Source organism: Sinocyclocheilus rhinocerous, unplaced genomic scaffold (assembly GCF_001515625.1).
Source record: "Sinocyclocheilus rhinocerous isolate Xijiao unplaced genomic scaffold, SAMN03320098_v1.1 scaffold716, whole genome shotgun sequence".
NCBI classification, from domain to species: domain Eukaryota; kingdom Metazoa; phylum Chordata; class Actinopteri; order Cypriniformes; family Cyprinidae; genus Sinocyclocheilus; species Sinocyclocheilus rhinocerous.
Window position 1 is genome coordinate 331,927 of NW_015647020.1, and position 21,925 is coordinate 353,851.

At 37.2% G+C, this 21,925-nt stretch overlaps 1 protein-coding gene across 1 annotated transcript; it reads left to right on the plus strand.

Moving 5' to 3' along the window:
* Positions 1-4,817: 4,817 nt before the first annotated feature.
* mylpfb (myosin light chain, phosphorylatable, fast skeletal muscle b) lies at positions 4,818-12,249 on the plus strand. The gene is made up of 7 exons (XM_016512464.1): positions 4,818-4,839; positions 8,021-8,171; positions 8,735-8,830; positions 9,474-9,654; positions 10,291-10,369; positions 10,484-10,532; positions 11,590-12,249. Exons 2-7 carry the CDS (start codon positions 8,169-8,171, stop codon positions 11,692-11,694), a joined length of 513 nt encoding a protein of 170 aa, XP_016367950.1. The 5' UTR covers positions 4,818-4,839; positions 8,021-8,168; the 3' UTR covers positions 11,695-12,249.
* The last annotated feature ends 9,676 nt before the right edge of the window (positions 12,250-21,925 follow it).

Genomic DNA, 21,925 nt, shown 5'->3' on the forward strand with positions numbered 1-21,925 from the left:
AGGCTGCGTGCTCACTCCACTAGGGGTGTTGCATCATCCTGGGCGCTGGCTTGTGGTGCCTCACTAGCAGACATTTGTAGAGCTGCGAGCTGGGTGACTTCTAACACATTCGCTAGGTTCTATAGCCTGCGTGTCAAACCAGTTTCCTCCTGTGTTCTCACCTCAAACGGGTAGTGGCACTGAGAGGCCCAGTTCAGAGTCGGCTTGCTGCATTCTTGGCGCCTAGTTCTCCAGAGAGTCCCCTGACTGGGCAGACCCTGTCGAGTCCTCCAGCACTCAGGCGGCCAGACGTGGCGGAGCGTCCCAGGGTTACTCCACGTTAGTAAATGTCACTTAACCCCCTCTGGGAGGAGGGGACTCTGCAGTGTGTCCTCTTCCAAATGGAAGGGCACGCTTTCCCAGTGTTATCCAAGTCCTACTGTTGGGTTGCGAGGAACAGCTGTAGTCGACCTTCTCTGTGTAGAGCCCAGTCCTATCGTCTGCCTTATAGGAGGGATCAGGCGGCCTACACAGGGCACTGGAGGGCTGGACGCCTAGTTCTCCAGAGAGTCCCCTGACTGGGCAGACCCTGTCGAGTCCTCCAGCACTCAGGCGGCCAGACGTGGCGGAGCGTCCGGCGCCATGCCTTTTCAACCAATGAATTCCTGAAATCTGGTGCGAGGCTAGTGCCCATATGAGTGATCCGTTTGGGATCCTATATGTGTATTTCCACCGTACAGTTACTAGGGCCGTGTTTCCCCTGGCAGACTACGTTCTGCTGTCTCTAAATGATGCAGCCATGAGCCATCTCAGAGACTTCCATGTGCAGTAGGGCCCCCCAGGGTTACTCCACGTTAGTAAATGTCACTTAACCACCTCTGTGAGGAGGGGACTCTGCAGTGTGTCCTCTTCCAAATGGAAGGGCACGCTTTCCCAGTGTTATCCAAGTCCCTCCTTCAGGGAACGAGGGTTACATACGTAACCGAGATGTTAGCTGTAACACTAATGAAACGTTACAACCCACCCCAAGCAAATTTTTTCTTTCATTCATGTTTTCTTTGAATTTCAGTATGCCTAGAGGAAGAGAAAGACAAACCAAGGGGTGTCTCTCAGCATTTTAAAGGGAACATCAGATGATATAAAAGAGCATGGAAAGTCTGTAAGATCTCTGGCAAAATTGTATGGCATTTTCCATGTAACCTACAGACTCTATAAAAAGAGAAAGAGAAGAGAAGGGGTCAAAGGAACTTCTGAGGCTACCACAGTGGAAAGAAGGTCTTCAGTGATGAACAAGCAAACAAAACACTTTTTCCATAATAATTAACATACTGAGTGATGTTGTTTTCATTGATATGCAACCTGTACATATACTGTATGTTAGCGTCTCAAAAAAATGTCTTTTAGAGTTTCATGACCCTTTAATAAAAGACACTTGTAAATAGTTTGAATCACATTTTGAATGACTTAAAAGAACTCCAAGATACAGACAGAAAGGTCCAAAATATTACAACCATCCACAACCATCTCCCCTATAAATGTCATATGAAACAAGGAAATTTCATGCTATATAATATAAATGTCACGTTTCTGTTCTGTGCTTTTACATTTTGGCTTTCTCTGTATTTCTGTTCCCCTGCATTAGTTCCCTGGTTAATCTGTTTCCTTAGTAATTCATTAGTCTCATTGGTTGTTAATTAGCCCCACACCTGTTCTGTTTCTCCCTGATTGCATTCTCCCCTGTATTTAAGTCCTCTGTTTCTGTAAGTTCATGGTCTGCTATTATTTGGATTTACGTTGCTGAGCACTTGATACTGTTTGTTTATGGACTTGTGGATAGTCTCCTGGATTTATTATTAAAAACTCCTTTTGGACTTTACTCCTTCGTCTTGCGCTTGATTACTCAGCCAAAGCCTAACAATAATATGACAATGATATATAATATGATTATAAAAGTAAATGTTAATGTGCACTGTAGCAAAAATAATAATCTAAGAATGTTTAGACCATGTGTTTACTGTAAAATACAACGTTTGTGCATATCCGTTGTTATAAAAGTGTCAGTACATATAAAGTGTGTGTATGACAGTACAAAATCTTTTTTTTGTTGTTTTTTTTGTGGGCAATATTAGTAGCCTATTCTTGATTGACAATAGTAATAATATAGCGTAGTTGCTCCTGATATCATCATTCTCACAGTTGTTTGCTTCTTATGCAGTGACCTGATACCTGCCTGAACAGGAACCTAAACCACAAATGAGTCCTGCGAACTCGAACTCTCCCTTTAGTATATGTTATTCTATGAGAGTACTTTACCAACTCTGCTGCTTACATATTATAGGATTTAGTTCTGCCACAAGGCAAACTAATGAACTAGATGAGGAGCAATTGTGTGAAATCGGTGTGTCTGCAGCTGTAGTTATACACATGTGAATGTCTGTATATCAGCAATACACTTCAGCAGATGATTTTGCTAAACTATGCTAAAAGACAAAGCCATTAGCTAACACGACATTAAAAAGTAATATAGTTTGAGTTAATACACTTTAAAAAATTCTTGAGGAAATTAAATTTAGGTGTTTTTTACAACCAGATACTGCACAATGTTGTGGCATCTTGAAACTCCTTGATTTTTATTGTGAGTGATGACACACTGATCGTTCCAAGGTTGACGTGTCTGGTGCGGTCAAATGTGTCATCTGCCCACTGTATATATCTATAGCAATATATGCTAGTGACATATTAAATCATGCTAACCATGTGTTAAAACATGCTAGTGACATGCTAAAACATCATAGTAACATTCTAAATCATGATAGCAACATTTTAAAACATGCTATAGCAACATGCCAAACATACTTGTAACATGCTAAACATGTTAGAAACATGTTAATTCATGCTAGCAATGTGTTAAAACATGTTAGAAACCTGTTAATTCATGCTAACAATATGGTAAACATGCTAGTGACATGTTAGCAAATATGTAAAACACATTAGAAGCATGTTTATTCAAGCTAGCAATGTGTTAAACATGTTAGAAACATGCAAAGTCATGCTAGCACAATGTTAAAACATCTGTCTGTCTGCTTTCTGATATACTGTATGGTCTTCAAAATCTTCAAACTACATAAAACTTAAATCAGAAAACCTTCGAACTTCAAGCTTCTTCAAACTTGCTGCTCAGGCTTTCTCAAGACAACATCAAAGTTTGACTTGAAAAACGATTTATTTATTTATTTAGCAGAGTTATTGACAATAGAATAAGCATAATGGAGAAGCTTTTTTGTCAAAGTTGAGATAGGCTATGTGTTGTTGCATTTTCCATTGTAGAGACATATTACGTACAAACTAATAATATTATTAAAACATAAAATTATTAAAACATTTACCTAAAATCTCAGGGGGTACTTCAAGTAACCATGACTACAAATGAAGAAACACTTAGAAACCATGAAAACAGAAAGGAAACACAGGAAATAATGTGATACAAATTATGAGTCCATGAAAACAAAACTGAAACCTAGACTAAACCTGACATTACCCCCCTCCTCCAGAAGGCAGCTCCTGAAGCCTAAATGGGACCAGTACATGTGGAAGGAAGGCGAGGGTCTTAGGAATGTCAGGACCAGTGGCAGAAGAGACCATGGAGGAGCTGGCAGTGGAAGAAACCATGGAGAAGCCAGCAGCGAATGAGAACCCAGAGTGACCCAGAAGACAGCTAGGAGTTTGGTGACCCAGATACCAGAAACTGATGGAGGGAGGAGTCAGGGTGGAACCATGAACTAGACTGACTGAAGTGATGATGTGATCGGTGGAGACCCAGGCAGAGTACGATGGACAGAGAGACCAAGGAGGAGTCGCAGTAAAAGAGGGTATATATTGCGATGTTCAGTCCTGTCACGGCTTCAACTTCATTTGAATACTGTATGAATACCTCTGCCATTTCCATTACAAGTTTTGATGTTATCGTTGTGTGTGTCTCGTGTGATGCAAAAGACAATTTGAAATAAAATATATATAAAATTTTTTAATTTTCCAGGTTGATACCCCTTTATTCCCCAAACATTGCCTATTTTTCCTTTATAAGTACTGTATAAGCACACTATTATTACAAAAAGGTACATTGTAAATTCAGTTTACTTACGCTGTAAATTGCATGCTGTAATCTAAAGCATTACGAATTACTTTTAAAATTATCATCAAATATTAATTTATTTTTATTTTTTAATTTATCTATGTATTCTCCAAATGGCTTGTCTATCCATACATCTCAAGGCACTGGTGAGGGAAACACACTCATTATTATTATTATTATTATTATTATTATTATTATTATTATTATTATTGGGTTCCTGATACACCAGTGTCATTAAATTATTAAAGGGGTCATATGATGCCATTTCAATTTTCCCTTTCTCTTTGGAGTGTTACAAGCTCTTGGTGCATAAAGAAGATCTGTAAAGTTGCAAAGACTAAAGTCTCAAATCTAAAGAGATATTCTTTATAAAAGTTAAGAGTCAGCCACACCTACCTAAAACGGCTCGTTCTAACACGCCCCCACATACCTACGTCACTATCTGGGAAGATTTGCATAACGCCGCCCAAATGTTCACGCAAAGAAAGAAGGCGTAACTTTTATTCTCGCTGTAGTATTGTTGCTTCCGCCGCCATGTCGTGAAGGCACTGTGTGCTTCATTGTGAAAGAGGACGATATCGCTTCGTCATGCCTGGAGCTGATCCGTGCTGGTCGCTGAGGAAATACTTCAACTTCGCGCTGTCGATCGCCGGATCGGCTTTCACCGTGGACGAAGCGGAGTCCAGCCCGGGGTCGTTACATGTGGTTGCCGCAGGCATCACAATATGGTAAGGGACGTAACATTTCCGTCACACGCTTGAGGAATTCGGCCAATCACAACGCACTGGATAGCTGGCCAATCAGAGCACACCTCGCTTTTTCAGACCGATGAACTTTGTAAAAATCGACGCGTTTCAGAAAGGCGTGGCATAGAGGAGAAACAAAATCTCAGGGGGTACTTCAAGTAAATATTGTACATCTAAGGAGTTTGACTGACAAAAGTTTGGGAACCCCTGCCCTATATTTATGTCAGGGGAGGGAAAAGGGAATGTGGTTATAGACCAGGGGACAGCAGCCATGAGTGAAAGTGTGTGTCTGTGTGTGTAAGGCCAGAAGAGAATTGAAAAGAGAACATTTGGGCTAGCGTGAAACAGAACAGGAAAGAGAACATTTGGGCTAGTGTGAAAACCACTCTTGGACGCTATTCATTTGTTCGGGGAGTGTGAAAATTGGGGGATGGCAAGCTATTTCTGTCCACAGCTGTCACTTTTTCCACTACACCTTTTCTTGTAGTGACCCTTAAACTGTTCAGTTATTTTAAATAAACTACTTATACTATGTTCACTTATAAAATTATTACTTTCAGATCAATATATTATTACTCAGGGGTCACTCTTCATATGGCAAAATCTTCCAATTTCAAAGTACATAAAAATATTACTTATGAGACAAGAGAATTAACACCAAGTGTACAAGTTTGATTCTCAGGAAACATACTTTCTAATAAAATGTATAGCTTTAATGCAAGGAGAGGCATTCGGTGATGTTCTAAAATATATTTTGGACAATATGTAAGCTGCATTCTACTTGATGAAAAATACTGTAAAATTTTAATATCATGACATATTATTACAATTTAAAATAGCTGTTTTCTGTTTTAATCAATTTTAAAATGTAATTTATAACTGTGATGGAAAGCTGAATTTTCAGCAACCATTATTCCACTCACATGATCATTCAGAAATCATTCTAAAATGCTGATTTGGTGCTTAAGAAACATTTCTTATTTTTATCAATGTTGAAAAAAACAAAACAAAAACAAGTTGTATTGCTTAATAGTTTTGTGGAAATCGTAATTATTTGATTAGAAAGTTGACTTTCAGGATTATTTGATTAGAAAGTTCAAAAGAACAGCATTTATTTCAGATTGAAATCTTTTGTCTTAAATGTCTTACTGTCACTTTTGATCAAATGCATTTTTGATAAATAAAAGTATTGATTTCTTTAAAAAATACTGACGCTAACTTTTGAATGGTCATATTTTTCTATATTTTAAAATACATGAATGACATAAAATATAAACATTTGCTATGGGCAACTAGACTTAATGGAATTCTCATTGATGTTTCATTAGGTAGCCTAATTAATAGTGCTGTCAAAACACGTTAATTTTTGCGATTAATGTAAAATATATATTAAAAAAAGCAGTTAACAGTTTCATTTATTTATTAATTCATTCATTCATGCATTCATTGATAAGAACAAGGAAGGAGTTTTTAGGTGGAAGGTTTCACTATAAAACACTGCCCGATGGATTGTTGGATAAAATAAAATCGGTGCATTTTGCAAAGACAAATTTAATTAAGCAATTCATCTTTGACACAGGCCTATCACTTAAAAGCAAAACACTCTACTGAAACTACCTCTACTGGGCCTCGCTATTGTAATTTACAGGAGTAGCTATGTTATTCGTGGGCAAATAATGAGATCTGTTAGTGATAATGTCACGAATGCGGCTCTTAGCAAAAAACCTGCCGCCCAATTACCATAGTATATCCGATAGACTGAAAGGAATCTGAAAGAATCTCATAATAACAAATGAAGTGTAGACACTATGTAAATAAGAAATTTATGCATTGCAGTGTAGACAGCTTCATTGATTATAACGGAACTTTGTGAGATCGCGATGAACTGTGACGGATGGGATTTTTAAGGGAATAATTAGCCCGCTTTCTGGAGGAGTTTTCCCCCAAACAGTTAATTTCATTGCTGTCTAGTCTGAATACTTAAAATATAAAAACAATCTGGAAACAGGTTCAAGAAAAGTGTTTATGGCATAATAAATAGCTATAAGCAGTCACCCGAAATACAAATAAAAAAGATCAATAAGACCAAACTCCCTGCAGAGAGGTAGTATCCGTTCCCACAACCCTGTATTTGAATACATACCTTCAGTGTTGGGACCATGATAAATGTCCAGCTATGGATGCATATATGGTGTGAAGTGGGAGGGCTGCAGAACACTGTTTTGGACTATACCAGGAGCCTATAAGCTCCCCAATATAGAGCTCCAGTACTTGAAAAGTATGTTTAGTCATCAAACTTCCCTTACATTCAGACATGTATCCATAAAATACATACTATACAATACAGCACCTTTATCACTTTCCAATATGTCAATATGTTGTTATTTAGCTGCTGTATAGAGCAAATATTAACTAATTTACATTTTTTATGAAAAACAGAAAGACAAAAAATGTTCATATAGGGAACAAAAGCTGATATATCATATGTAGCTAATATGAGCTACATAATATTAATAGTAATAGTTTATAGTTTATAGTAATAGTTTACTTTCAAGACGTATAGAGGGATTAGCAGGATATGTCATTATATTTATATGCTAAGATGCTTTCTTACTGGACATACAAAAAAGTGTTATATTGCATAAATAGATATTATAGTAGATTATGCAAAAATATTGCTGAACACTTTTTTAGACCTAAAGCTATACATGCCACAAAGCAAACAAGGTCTTACAAGTATTCAAACTCACAAATGCTCATTAACTGTGATCGTTGAAGGTGAAGAACACTAGCTCTTGTTTGGTCGTTACATGATAACAGGATTAGGATTAGGAACAAAGATATTAAGCAGTTTTCAAGACTGATAATAATAAGAAATGTTTCTTGCTGTAACTGTTCAATCTTACAAGACTGAGCAAAATCTAAACCAGGGTTGAATTGTCAGACAGAGTCAATAATATGAAAAGAAACAGAGCTAGCCCTTTAGTCAAGCCAGCAACAATCTCTTGGGCTTGCCATATTTGTCCACAAGATAAACCAAACTATTCCCAAAATTACTGGACTGAATTCAACTCATTCCAAGGCGTGCAAATCCTATTTTGGATCAGGAATGAAAAGTGACACCAAAGCACTCCATATACCTCCTCTCTTGTACTTTCACCAGCTCTCACTTTCCTAAACCTGATGTTCAGGCTAAAGTTAGCACACCCAGGCCGGTATATAAGACCCCAAGATGGGAACTACGAAGATGTCAGTCACATCAGCGTTGTGTATACTTCCCCTCTTTTGACCAACTGCAAAAACTTTGAGAGATGGTGAGTGTTTTTTACACATTTTTTTTTACACTTTATACAAAAAATATAAACTCAGTTATTCATGAGATTAATTGATGAACACTCCTCATCATTTGATGAGAGATTAATCTGTGGCAGATAGATAGATAGATAGATAGATAGATAGATACTTGGTCTCAGATGTCATCTCAAGTTTCAGAGATGTTCGGCAGAAAAAAAAAAAAGACCTGATGCCAGAAGGGAAACATTTCATAACTACAATATCTCTTTTCTTGTGTGAAGACAACTTGTGTATCTTTTGGGACCTATGGAGCAATTAGTAGTTGATTAACTGTCTTACCCTCTCTAAAACAAACAGGCTTTCACAATCATCGACCAGAACAGGGATGGTATTATCAGCAAGGATGATCTGAGAGATGTGCTGGCCTCCATGGGTCAGCTAAATGTGAAAAACGAAGAGCTGGAAGCCATGGTCAAAGAGGCTAGTGGCCCCATCAACTTCACTGTCTTCCTCACCATGTTTGGTGAGAAGCTGAAGGGTGAGTCCAAATCTTTTCTGACTTTGTTTATGTTTTTTCCTCTAGGCACCCAAGAAGGCCAAGAGGAGGCAGCAGGCAGAGGGCGGCAGCTCTAATGTCTTCTCCATGTTTGAGCAGAGCCAGATCCAGGAATACAAGGAGGTAAATTTCTGCTAAACCTAGTCCAATACATTAACATTTATTTTGCATAAACTGTTATCCAAAGCAACATGTATAAGAAAAAACTAAGAGGATAGTTTTAACATAAGTCAAATCAATAGTCATTAATGACACTCTCCCATGCTGACCTGTTTGAAAACCTTGAACATTAGTAATTCATAAAGTGGTCGATTTTAGAACTATTCAACCACTGGAAGAAAGTACTCAGTACTAAGTGTAGTATTGGTTTTATGTTCAATAACCAATGGCATGAGAGTTAACTATACAATTTACAGTTCTATAGCTATTGTAAGTAGTAAGGAGGGGTGGTAAACGATTAGTAGGGGCTGGCAAATGTAACCAATCCCCCCTCTTTAAATATCCCCAAAGTCTTGTTGTACATTCTGTGACCTTTTAACAGCTTAGAAAGACAAGTGGGCAGCAGCTGCCAAGATACTTGGTCTCAGATGTCATCTCAAGTTTCATAGATATTCTGAAGAAAAACATCAAGACCTGATGCCAGAAGGGAAAAATTTCATAACTACAAAAATAATATATTCTTGTATGAAGACAACATGTCTATCTTTTGGGACCTATGATGCAATTAGAAGTTAATTAACTATCTAACACTCTCTAAAACAAACAGGCTTTCACAATCATCGACCAGAACAGGGATGGTATTATCAGCAAGGATGATCTGAGAGATGTGCTGGCCTCCATGGGTCAGCTAAATGTGAAAAACGAAGAGCTGGAAGCCATGGTCAAAGAGGCTAGTGGCCCCATCAACTTCACTGTCTTCCTCACCATGTTTGGTGAGAAGCTGAAGGGTGAGTCCAAATCTTTTCTGACTTTGTTTATTCCTGTAATCACACATAATTTCTGTTGCTAATACTTTTGGTTTGGGGTTAAGTATTAAACTTTGTAAACTTTACATGAGCACACAACTCTAACTTGCTAGGACATTAACATGCATTTGGAAGACACTTTTATTGAAAGTGACTTACAGTGCTTTCAAGATAAAGATTTCATCAGTTCATGCATTCCTTAGGAATCAAACCCATGACCTTGGTGTTGCTAGCCCCATGCTCTACTGTTTGAGCTACAGGATAATGACAAAAAGTGCATAGCAGCACTTTTAGATGTACACTGACTGTGGTACAATAAAGGAGAAACCATAGAGTCATATCTAGAGACCAGAATATCATAAATACTTGTAGGTTGGCACCTTTGACTTGGGTCAGTAAGAAACCACCCATCTCACTGGCAATGCCCTGGAAACCATAAAATATCTTAGATTCATGGCAGAAAGTTTTTCTTAGACAAAGATCATTTAAATTTTCTTCAGAAAATGTTGAAATATAGTTTTATATTTATATTGTATTGTAGTGTAATTGAAGTGTTGACATCTCACATCAATCATTCACATCAAGTAGTCACAAAATGTATTCATCAAACTCATTTAGGTGCCGATCCTGAGGATGTTATCTTGAGTGCTTTCAAAGTCCTGGACCCCGAGGCTACAGGCACCATCAAGAAGGAATTGTAAGTATCCTGACCTATTGTTGTTCACACTATAGAATGAATAAACAACTATGGTGAAAGGCCATTTTCAAGAATGTAACATTGTAACATGTAACATTTTATTTTATTTTTCAGCCTAGAGGAACTCCTGACCACCCAGTGCGACAGGTTTACCGCTGAGGAGGTTAGTTGTAGTTGGATTATTTTAATTAGTGGTGTTTGCTAATTCAGGAATTACAATTACATTTTCTCATACTTTAAGCTTCATATGTAAGTATCCCACACTATGGCCTGGTTTCACAGACAGGGCTTAGACTCAGCCAGGATTAGGCCATAGTACAATTAGGACATTTAAGTAATTTTTATAAACATGCCTTAAAAAAACATTACTGGTGTGCATCTTGAGGCAAAACAAGGGCACCGACATATTTTAAGATCAATAAGTGCAAGCTTTTTTCAGTTGAAACAGCTCAGACTTACATTTTTGTCTGGGACTAGGCTTAAGCTTTGTCTGTGAAACCGGGGCTATAAGTGCCATGAATCAAAATCAAAATTCAAATTCTGTGGTTTGTTGAGAAGTGTGTAATTACTTTTTGCCTGGCAAGTGATAAACGTGAAAAATATCCCTTGGACATACATTTACACTATTGCCCAGCTCCAAACTGATAGATGTGGTATATTTTTAAAGATTATAATATGATTTTTATAAATCTGAATATTTTTATAATCTCAAAACCTTACATTTATTTACATTTAGCAACTGTATGTACAGTTTTTTTTTTACCTTTAGATATCAGTTTCCAAATCATTTTGATGGTACACTGATTTCTAATAAGGCAAATGGCTTCGGTTTCATTCCTGCGTTCCCCCAAATGCCTGTTCTGGGAGTATATTTGGTGAGCAGGTATGAAATTCCACAAAAAGGGCATGATACAGCAGCAACAAATGTTTGTGTACAGCTACCCACTGTAATAATGACAGTGATATAATTACAACAGTGAATTCCACTTTAAAGTTGTAAAACTTCACAAAACTGCATACAGATGCTTAAGATATTACTTGCTATATTGGTATAAATTTGCTTTGAAACAGTGTGTATTGTGAAAAGCGCTATACATTGAAGGAGTGAACTGAGCCATATATGGAGACGTACAGGTTTGATTTATTTATTTTTGTTTTAGTCAAAGCATTAAACCAATTACTGACCAATTGTTTAATATCTTCTGATTGTTTTCTTCTAGATGAAAAATCTTTGGGCTGCATTTCCTCCAGATGTGGCTGGCAACGTAGACTACAAGAACATCTGCTACGTCATCACACACGGAGAGGAGAAAGAGGAAGAATAATCTCAGTCCATCAACCATCTCTCTACCTCCTCTCATTACCACAACATCTTGTTACATTTTCAGTCTCCCCATGGTCTATCTGTCCTCTCAAAGAAAGACATGTCTAAACTGGAGGTCTGTTAGAATTTGGGCTGTCTGAATGTGTCATATGGAGCTAATGTGATTATTTTCAATAAAATAATCTAAAATCATGAAATCACACTCTCTCCGTTCTGTCTGCCAGTGTTTCCCTTTATAAATGTATAAGCAGAGGAGATATTTAAAGAGATGGTGCATCTCTGTAACAGAGTGCCACCCTCTCTCTCAGTGTCTCCTGTTTCTTTTCACAGAGAGACAGAAATATTAAGGAAAGACATTGAGCACTAAGAAAAGACACAGGAAGACAAAGTGAGGATGAGGAAAATAAACAAAAGAAAACATCTTTGTTTTTACTTTTTCTCACTTGTTTACTCCTCCATTCCAAAGTCCTCTTTTCTTGCCTTTTCCTTTCCTTTCTCTTGATTCAACTCTTTGTCCTCAAAACCACCTGTAACTCAAAGATAACACAAATAAAAGCGCCTAAATCTTTCGTACTCCTTTGGTCTGTTCTTGTCAAGTTCCTGCCTCTGCAAGTGAAGCAATAATAAATCTGTTAACATTGATGAAATTAATCTTTTACAATAAATTCAATTCAATTCAAGTTTATTTGTATAGCACTTTTCACGATACAAATCGTTGCAAAGCAACTTTACAGAAAATTAAGTTTCTACAATATATTTAGTAGTAGCTTATTAGTGGTGACTGTCAGTTAAGGTATATATGGCAGAAATGTACGGAAAAATCTATTAAAGATGTAATCAAACAGACGAACACTATTAACAGCAATTATTATATGATGCAATCAAAATTGGGTAGTTCTGTATGTTGTTTCAGGGTTGGCATCATCTGAGGTCCTCTGAGGGGTTGGCATCATCTCTTCTCAGGTGTTCTGGATCCAGACTGAAGCTTGTGTAAATCCTAGTTACCACAAAAACAGAGAAACAAATAGAGACATAATTAGTGTAGCTGCTGCAAAATTGATTTGTTTAACCCAAGCTAAAGAATAATAATGTGCATTTGATCAAGAGGTCATAAACTGTATTTTATTTTATTTGATAATGGTGTTACAGCCACAACCATAGCACAAAAGAGGGATAACACAAAAAGGCTTGATTCAATAAGGGGAAAATTTATTACAAGATAAACATAAGCATAATAAAGATGATTAGTGGGGAAACAGAATAAAGCAAAACTAAGGTGAGCGCAACCGAACTGCCATAGCAGTCTCCCCCACACTCAGGTATGGCGACGAGACGTGATATATCCAAACTCTCAGGCAGTCCACAGGTGTATGAAATCGGCTCATACACCTGTGGACTGCCTGAGAGTTTGGCTATATCACGTCTCGTTGCCATACTAATGAAACGCAAGACACTCAAATGCAGGATGAAATGGGCATTTATTAACTCTTAAGCTCTGCGGCATATTTTGGATTTTTTTACAGCCTTTGGCATACCTGGATTTAAAAGAGCACCCTACTCATATACATTGGAGTAAATTGATAAAATTGGTCTCATTTCATAGAAAACATCCTACATTTTAACACACGGGTGGAATAATTACTATTTTTTATTGTATTTTTTTTCATTATTTTATGATAAACACAAATAAAAAATCTAATTTGAATTTTTTTATTAGGTTTTTATTTGAAAGTCTGTTATTTAAGATCTGTTTGGTCCATATCTCTGCAGAAAGTTATTTTGATTCCACTAGGTGCCAGTAAACAAGGAAAAAAAGAATTTTCTTTGTATCTTTATATTTAAAAAGTTATGGATATTTAATTGAAGAGAGGCAATATGTCCACTAGGGGTCTCTATTCTGCGAGATCAGGCACACCTGAATTTGAAAGAGTTCCAAACCCACATACATTGGGATAGATGGATAAAAATTTTATCATTTTACACAAAACACCTTAAATTTTAACACATGGGTGGAATAATTCAGAATTATTGCATTTGTTCACAATCCAAAGTATCCCAACTCAGCATCGAGCTAGCTGCTAGCACTAGGGGGCGGTGCCCAGTTGCTGCCGTGTGTTTTGAGTTTGAGCTCCGTCAAGTTAATTCTTTATCGTGTATTTTTTATCTTAAAATCAATTTTATACACCATAATTTTCGTTTCTATAACGTGTGAATATATCCCCGATCGTATTCTACAACAAAAACAATCAGAGCGCCTTGTTATCACAAATAAACTTGAATTGAATTGAATTGAATTTCGCGCTCAGTGCGCCCTCCTCCCTCTTGTTTGGAAATGTTTATATTTATATTTACTCTCTGTAATTTGTTAGATCAAAGAAATAATATAATCACATTTTGAGGAATGAGAGCTTTCATTTGATATATGACTCATCAATATTTGGTAAGTTTGAGCGATATGAATATAAATATTATTAGGTCATCTTCACGAGAGGGGGCTTGTTTGTTATAATAACATAATAAATTCAGACTTTATTATGTTATTTTATGTAACATAAATGCAAAAGTGATGGGATGGACAGGAAAGCTGAGGTTCTAAGCTTCCAAATGATACCATATATGTGTAGTTCACTGTTACCACAACTTATGAATTTGCACATTGCACCAACAACAAACAACAAGCCATGTGCTCAACAAAACAAACAGTGACAACTAGGGCACACCAGCAGAACCGTGACAACTACATGAATATGTAACACCTTCACCCCCCAAAGAAGTGAAATGAACACCATTTTATAAACATACCTACGCCCCTAACCTATCCAGGACAGGGCATCAGCCACCACGTTGTCCTTACCATGAATATGTCTAATGTCGAGATCATACGGCTGCAAATACAAACTCCAGCGCATAAGGCGCTGATTAGAGTTGCGCATCGAACTCAAAAAGGTAAGAGGATTATGATCACAATACACAAGAGCAAGACAGATAAACAAAATGCTGAATGGAGAAGACTAAAGCAAACGCTTCCTTTTCAATATTAGAATCCCTTCGCTGTGCAGAAGTAAACTTTCTTGAAAAGTAACATACAGGATGCTCCACGTCATCAGCACCTCTTTGCTTATGGACAGCAAACACCCCCACATCACTGGCATCGATCGCGAGACTGAATTCCTTTAAATGGTCGGGTGCGACCACGACAGGCGTTGAGATCAACAAGAACTTAATGTTCTCGAAAGTGCACTGACACGCATCAGACCATAAAAATTGCATTTTCGGACTAAGCAAATCAGTCAGTGGAGATACCACTGTAGCAAAATTTTTACAGAAAGAACGATAGTAACCCACCATCTCTAAGAAACGGCATAGTTCTTTTCGATTAGCTGGAGGTGGAAACTCACAAACAGACGTAAATTTAGCAGGGACTGGGCGAACTTGTCCCCTTCCAATCACCTTTCCTGAATAAACTAAGGTGGCTTTACCAAATTCACATTTGGCCAAGTTAAGGGTAAGTTTTGCATCAGCCAATCGCTGAAAAACAAAGCAAATTCATGTGCTCAGTCCACGAAGAACTATATGTGACGAGTGGGGGTGGGGCCGAGAGCCGTGGGAACGGAGCGAGGCCGGTGGAGTAATTGATAAGGAGCGACACCTGGCCTGGACTTTATTTTGTGTTTTGTGTGCGGCAGTCGTCCGCGAGGGGCTGCCGCTTTACTTTCATTTTGTGTTTGTTTATTTTATTAAAGTCTTTAAATGTTCGCCAGTTCCCGCCTCCTTCTTCCCGTGACTACGAACGTTGTTACACTATACAAAACCAAATCATCTAAATAGGCATCGCAACTAGGCACACCGGCCAAAACTATATTCACAAGCCGTTGAAAAGTACTGTGAGTGCTTTACATCCCGAAAGCCATTACCTTATAACTAAGGAATGCATCGGGAGTCACAAATGCTGAAATCTCTTTAGCACGTTCGGTCAGCGGTACCTGCCAGTACCCTTTTAATAAGTCAAGTTTTGAGATGTAAACGGCAGAACCCACGCGATCTACATAGACATCTATCCTTGACAATGGATAACAATCAGTTTTCTTAACAGCGTTTACACGCCGGTAATCAGTGCAAAATCGATAAGTGCCATCTGATTTACAGATGATCAAATACGGCGAACTCCAAGGACTGGCGCTAGGCTCTGCGATATGATTTTCTATTATGTACTGCACCTCTTTCTGCAAAAGAGCTCTTTTCAATGGATTGACGCGGTAAGGATGTTGTTTTATCGGTTGGGTGGTGGATCCCACATCAATATCATGCTTAATAACGGATGTCTGACCAGGAATGTCATTAAATAAGGTTCACTAATTCCAACACATCTACTTTCTCAGTTTGAGACAGGTGTGGTAACTGACTAGACAAAGTTAAAAACATTTCAGAGTTCTTCAGTCTACCTTCAACTACACACCTGGAAGGTCCTATTTCAGTCTCATCATCATTTTGTTCCGGTACAGACAGTCCTACAGCAGACACTTCACATGACTCTATAGCAGAAAGAGAATCTACAGTGTTATCAATACTCGACTTCCTGTCATGATGGAGCTTTAACATGTTAACATGACAAACTCGGGAACTAGGATGGCGATCTGGAACACGAATAACGTAATCGCGATCTGACAGTTTCTTCTCAATTACGTAAGGACCACTATAACGGGCTTGCAGCAAACCGCCCGGCATGAACACCAACACTTTATCACCAGAGTTAAATGTTCACATAATAGCTTTCTTATCAAACCACGTCTTCATTTTATCTTGTGCTTTCTCTAGATTTTGTTTAGCTAACTCGCGGACTTAGTGAAGACGTGTACAAAACTCCGTAACATGCTCAGGAAGAGTGCTGCGTTTTGAATCTCAAAGCCATTTTTCTTTTAATAAGGTCAACGGCCCACGCGGAATGTGGCCAAAAACCAACTCAGCAGGACTAAAACCAAACGATTCTTGTACTACTTTGCGAGAAGCAAAAAGTAACCAGGAAATTCCTTCTTCCCAGTCTCGTTCCAGCACGAAGAACATGGCAAAAAAAACACTTCCACCCCCTAGAAGACAGGCAAATCATTACAAACAGAAAAATACAATAAATACTACATGAATATGTAACAAATGGTCTCTGCATTTCACTTATAATGTTACCAAGATATTTAAATTAATAAATCATCATACTTTATAAGTAATATTAATGCTATTTTTATCCTGTTTTTGACCCTCTCTTTAAAATATTAAATTTTTATGTGCCACATTCATGACTTAGTAAACACCCAATGCTAAAATTAGGCAACAGTTTTGCATAGTAAAATAATAATAAGAAGAATTAATTTTCCTTATTTTATATTTACAATTTTATTATAGGGTTTTATATTCAGTCTCTCTGATAAGCCGGTGTCGAACTGTGCTTTGTTTAAAAAATGAATCCAAAGTAAAATGATCAATGTCTTACTGATATGATCTGGAACACTCTTTCCTAATGTTTGGCACAGCTGGCATTCAGTCAGCACTGGCATAAGCCATGTGAACCAAACATGGCCCAGGTATGGCAGAGGTGGAACCTTCTTTAAAGTGGCAAACAGAATTAGGGCCAGTTGTTGAGTGTATTATTAGGCCCAAATGTCAAATATATAACTGTGGGCCACATATGTATGGCCGATCTTGTTCAAATAATTTTGATTAAAGAGGTCATGACATGAGAAATCAAATTTGCCTTGATCTTTTGACATGTGAACCATTAAAACATCCTGCAAGTTTCAATTGTAAATCCACCGGCTTCGGCTGGGTTTGAAGTCTCTGCACAATCAGGTGAAAAGTTTCAAAAGTTTTTTATAGACAAAATTGCTGGTATTAGATCTTCCATTCAGGTATTGGGATTATGATCAGCCAGTGCTTTTGCCAACTTTTTCGACTGCCTTTCACCAGTTTGAGCCTGTTTGTTTCTATGTCAGATTTGGAAGTGATTGTCAAATATATGAAACCCTCCACCAGTCCCCTAGACTCTATTCCACCACGGTTCTTGAAACAGGTTTTTAATGTTGTTGGTCCTTGTATTATTAAACTAATTAATAATTGCCTGACAGGCTTGGTGCCAGTTGGCTTTAAACATGCCATAGTGCAGCCTGTATTAAAGAGAACATGTCTGGCCCTTACAGAAAAACCACATGAATTTCACATGTGCAAAAACACATGTGGTCACATACACATGTGATTCTGCACATGTGAAATTTCATGTGTGAAAATGTGAAAATCACATGTGAAACGTGTGCTTTGCACGTGGGAAATGTGTGCTTTGCACATGGGAAATGTGTGCTTTACACATGGGAAATGTGTGTTTTTGGAACATTTTCATGTGAATTCCCATGTGAAACCCATGTAAATACCATGTGAAACCCATGTGATCACATTTCAAACACATAAGATCACATGTGAAACATGTATATTCCCATGTGAAACACGTGTATATTCTAATGTGAAACCCATGGTACTTTCCTATGTGAAACCCATGTGAAACTCATGGGATCACATGTGAATCCCATGTGAAACCCATGAGATCACATGTGAATTCCCATGTGAAACCCATGGTATATTCCCATGTTAAACACATGGGATCACATGTGAATCCCATGTGAAACCCATGGGATCACATGTGAATCCCATGTGAAACCCATGAGATCACATTTAAAATACATATAAATTCCCATGTGAAACCCATGGTATTCCCATGTGAAACACATGGGATCACATGTGAATCCCATGTGAAACCCATGCGATCACATGTGAAAACACATGTATATTCCCATGTGAAACCCATGGTACTTTCCTATGTGAGACCCATGTAAAAACATGTATATTATAAACCTGCTTGTGTTGAAATGTGATTATGAAATGACTTTAAAAACTGGTCAATATTTAACTCATGCACACTATACACTCAAAAAATATTTAATCCTGTTTAAGACCTCAATTGTACAGTAAAATTCCATTAAGTTTTATTGAGCAATCCTTATACACTATTCATATTATGAAGAATTTAAATGAATAACTACAGTCTAAAGCATTTATATAAATCTTAAAGGGATAGTTCATCCAAAAATGAAAATTCTGTCATTAATTACTCACCCTCATGTCGTTCCAAAGCCGTAAGACCTTCGTTCTTTCAAATAAATGGCAAGTTAGTTTGAACAAAACAACACAGATATAGTACCACAGATGTAGTAAAACCAATCAAACGTTGATAAACTGACTAAACAACAGTATGAGTAAAAACACTTTTGTATTTTGATGAAATACATAAGAGTCGTACAGTCAGTTATTCAAGGAGACTCACCGTTCAGGTTCTGAAAAAGCCAAACACACAGGAAGGACAGTGGAATGGCTTGGTGTGTAATTCCTATAAAACAAAACAAAAATTAAAGAGTATACTGTTGACTGTGAAGTTACCTAAACAAACATGATTTTAAATATTACTATTATACACATATACACAAATAACGTGTTCACATCTTTAATGCAACCAGAATAGAAAAATAGCAAAAAACTAAATATAAAATAGTAAAAATATCAAATAGCAAAAACAAAAACAAAGTCAAGTCAACTCACCTTTATTTATATAGCGCTTTTAACAATACAGATTGTGTCAAAGCAACTGAACAGCATTAATTAGGAAAATAGTGTGTCAATAATGCAAAATGACAATAGTAAACACTAATTTTTCAGTTAAAGGCAGTTCATCATTGAATTCAGTGATGTCATCATCCAGCTCAGTTCAGTTTAAATAGTATCTGTGCAATCAAGGCGACGATATCGCTGGAAATGAAGTGTCCCCAACTAAGCAAGCCAGAGGCGACAGCGGCAAGGAACCAAAACGCCATCGGTGACAGAAGAACACAGTATTGACTGTATTTCCACAGTGGGACATTTAGTCTTTTAAACTATCTTGTCAATATTGCTTCAAAACAATTAGTTGCTAATTATATATGTAGCCATGTACTCTCAACGACTTGAGTGAGCAGGAGCCTAAAAAAAAAACTAAGTTAAATTAATATCCTGGCAAATTAATGTAGCATTATTGCATTGACTAGGCTAGATTTGACAATAGATATGTATGACAGTTTTTGTTTTCACGTTTTATTACGTCTTAAATTGATTTTTCCGTACATTTCTGCCATATGTACATTAACTGACAGTCACCACTGATAAGCTACCACTAAATATTGTAGAAACTTAATTTGCTGTAAAGTTGCTTTGCAATGATTTGTATGACATTTAAAGTGTTAAAATAGTTACACAGGCCTGGTGGATTTATGCACGCTGATTTATCTACTTGCTGAGTTTATTCACATAGTTATAATTGCATAATACTTAAACATTGTCTCAAATACAAAAATACAACGTTTTGGAAATAGCTATCGTTGAATAAAATCGTTGGAAAAAGGACATTATACATTAAACAGTGTAAAACGGCCAGCATATGGCGGCAATTTACCGTCTTCACGAGCGAGTAATCAAACAGCTGATTCATTCATTCATTCAATGGTAACGGATCGCTAGATATGCGTATACAGTGGTGGCTGATTGAGTGCCAGCTGCCTCTTGCAGTGCAAAGGTTTTACTCCCTGTCTCAAACAGATTTCCCCCACGGTCAAAGTGGGACATTCGCGTGAAAATTCGCCGACCAACGGTGACTATGACCGCGCCTTAACCAGCTTATTTCCAGTCGAAATGACCGAACATACAATATGCGCAAACAGGACGCTAAGTTACAAACGTATGATGGAGAAAAGTATGAAATGTTTTAAAATATAACACATTACAGCTATAAAAACTGAAATTTAACATTAAATGTGTAAACACTACTAATTAAAGACATTTTTGCTTACCTTTTCCTCAGCGTAGAGTGGTAGATGACCGTTATGTTTCGAATGATGCGCATGCGCAGAACTACGACTTCTTCGGTCAAAATTTCGGTAACGCTTTAGATTACAACCCGCAAAGAACTATGTAAGTATACTGAATTTACGGTGTACGTTTCTGTAATTATAGTGTACCTATAAAGAACATACGTGTAGGTATAAGGGAACAATGTGTTACGTTTGGGTAATAAGCGGGTAACAACCAGATATGCAACCTGCAAAGAATTGCGCAAGTAAACTGAAGTTACAGTGTAACTTTTTTGTAATTATAGTGTACCTATTCAGTACCTCCGTGTAGGGAATAATATGCGAAGTTTGGAGAATAAAGGGGTAACAACCTGTAAAATTACAAATCATTTATACTGTAAGTATTTTGAAACTAAGAGGTGCTTATTCTAATATTACGTGGTATGTATGGCCTAAACAACAATCTTATGTTTGGGAATGATTTAGAAAGACGATATATACTTTTTATAATTTTATATTGGTATTTTATTATAGGCGTAGAGGTATTTTTTAACCATGGGGTACACATTCTATTATTAAAGGATGGACATGATGGAGATTACTGAACAACAAAACTAGACATCTAGTGAAATTAATTAATGAGTTTCTGCTATGATTTATAATTCATGAGTCTACTTAACTTATGAACGCTTATTCGTCGATTTCAGCAACTTCTCAACACCACTATCACCAAATAACTTTCCATGATATACCATCAAGGTTCAATGCAGCTTAAAACAAACTTACCTCTTTCCAGCTGTTCGCAGAAAAAATACATGATACAACATTTGTATTTCAGTGGATGCATACTGTGGTGTTTTTACAGCAAAAAAAATTGTAGAGGGTTTAATTTGGCCATCGAACAATTAAATTAAAACTAGTGCAATATTTTTCTCTGTAATTACTGTGCAAATATACACTTGTTCTGTGTTTAAGTCCAACTGGTTCCTCCCTTGTTCCATGTAGTTACAGGGTAAATACAACATTTGCGGGCTGTAAATTAAAGTGGTGCTTTGTTCCCCCCTTGTTCCATGTAGTTACAGGGTAAGTGGCTACAACAAATTGCTCTGAAACGATTGTTTATACAGTAGGTCATACATACATAATATATCAGGTATGTATCAATAAACATGGTGGACTGTTGATATTGTTTACAATTTACTATAGGCCTACTGCTGGGTTAAATTAACCCAAAATGGGTTTTAAAATTAAAATCACACACAATATGACAACAGTAACAACACAGGCAACAGATAGCCTAATAAAAGATTAAAATTTATT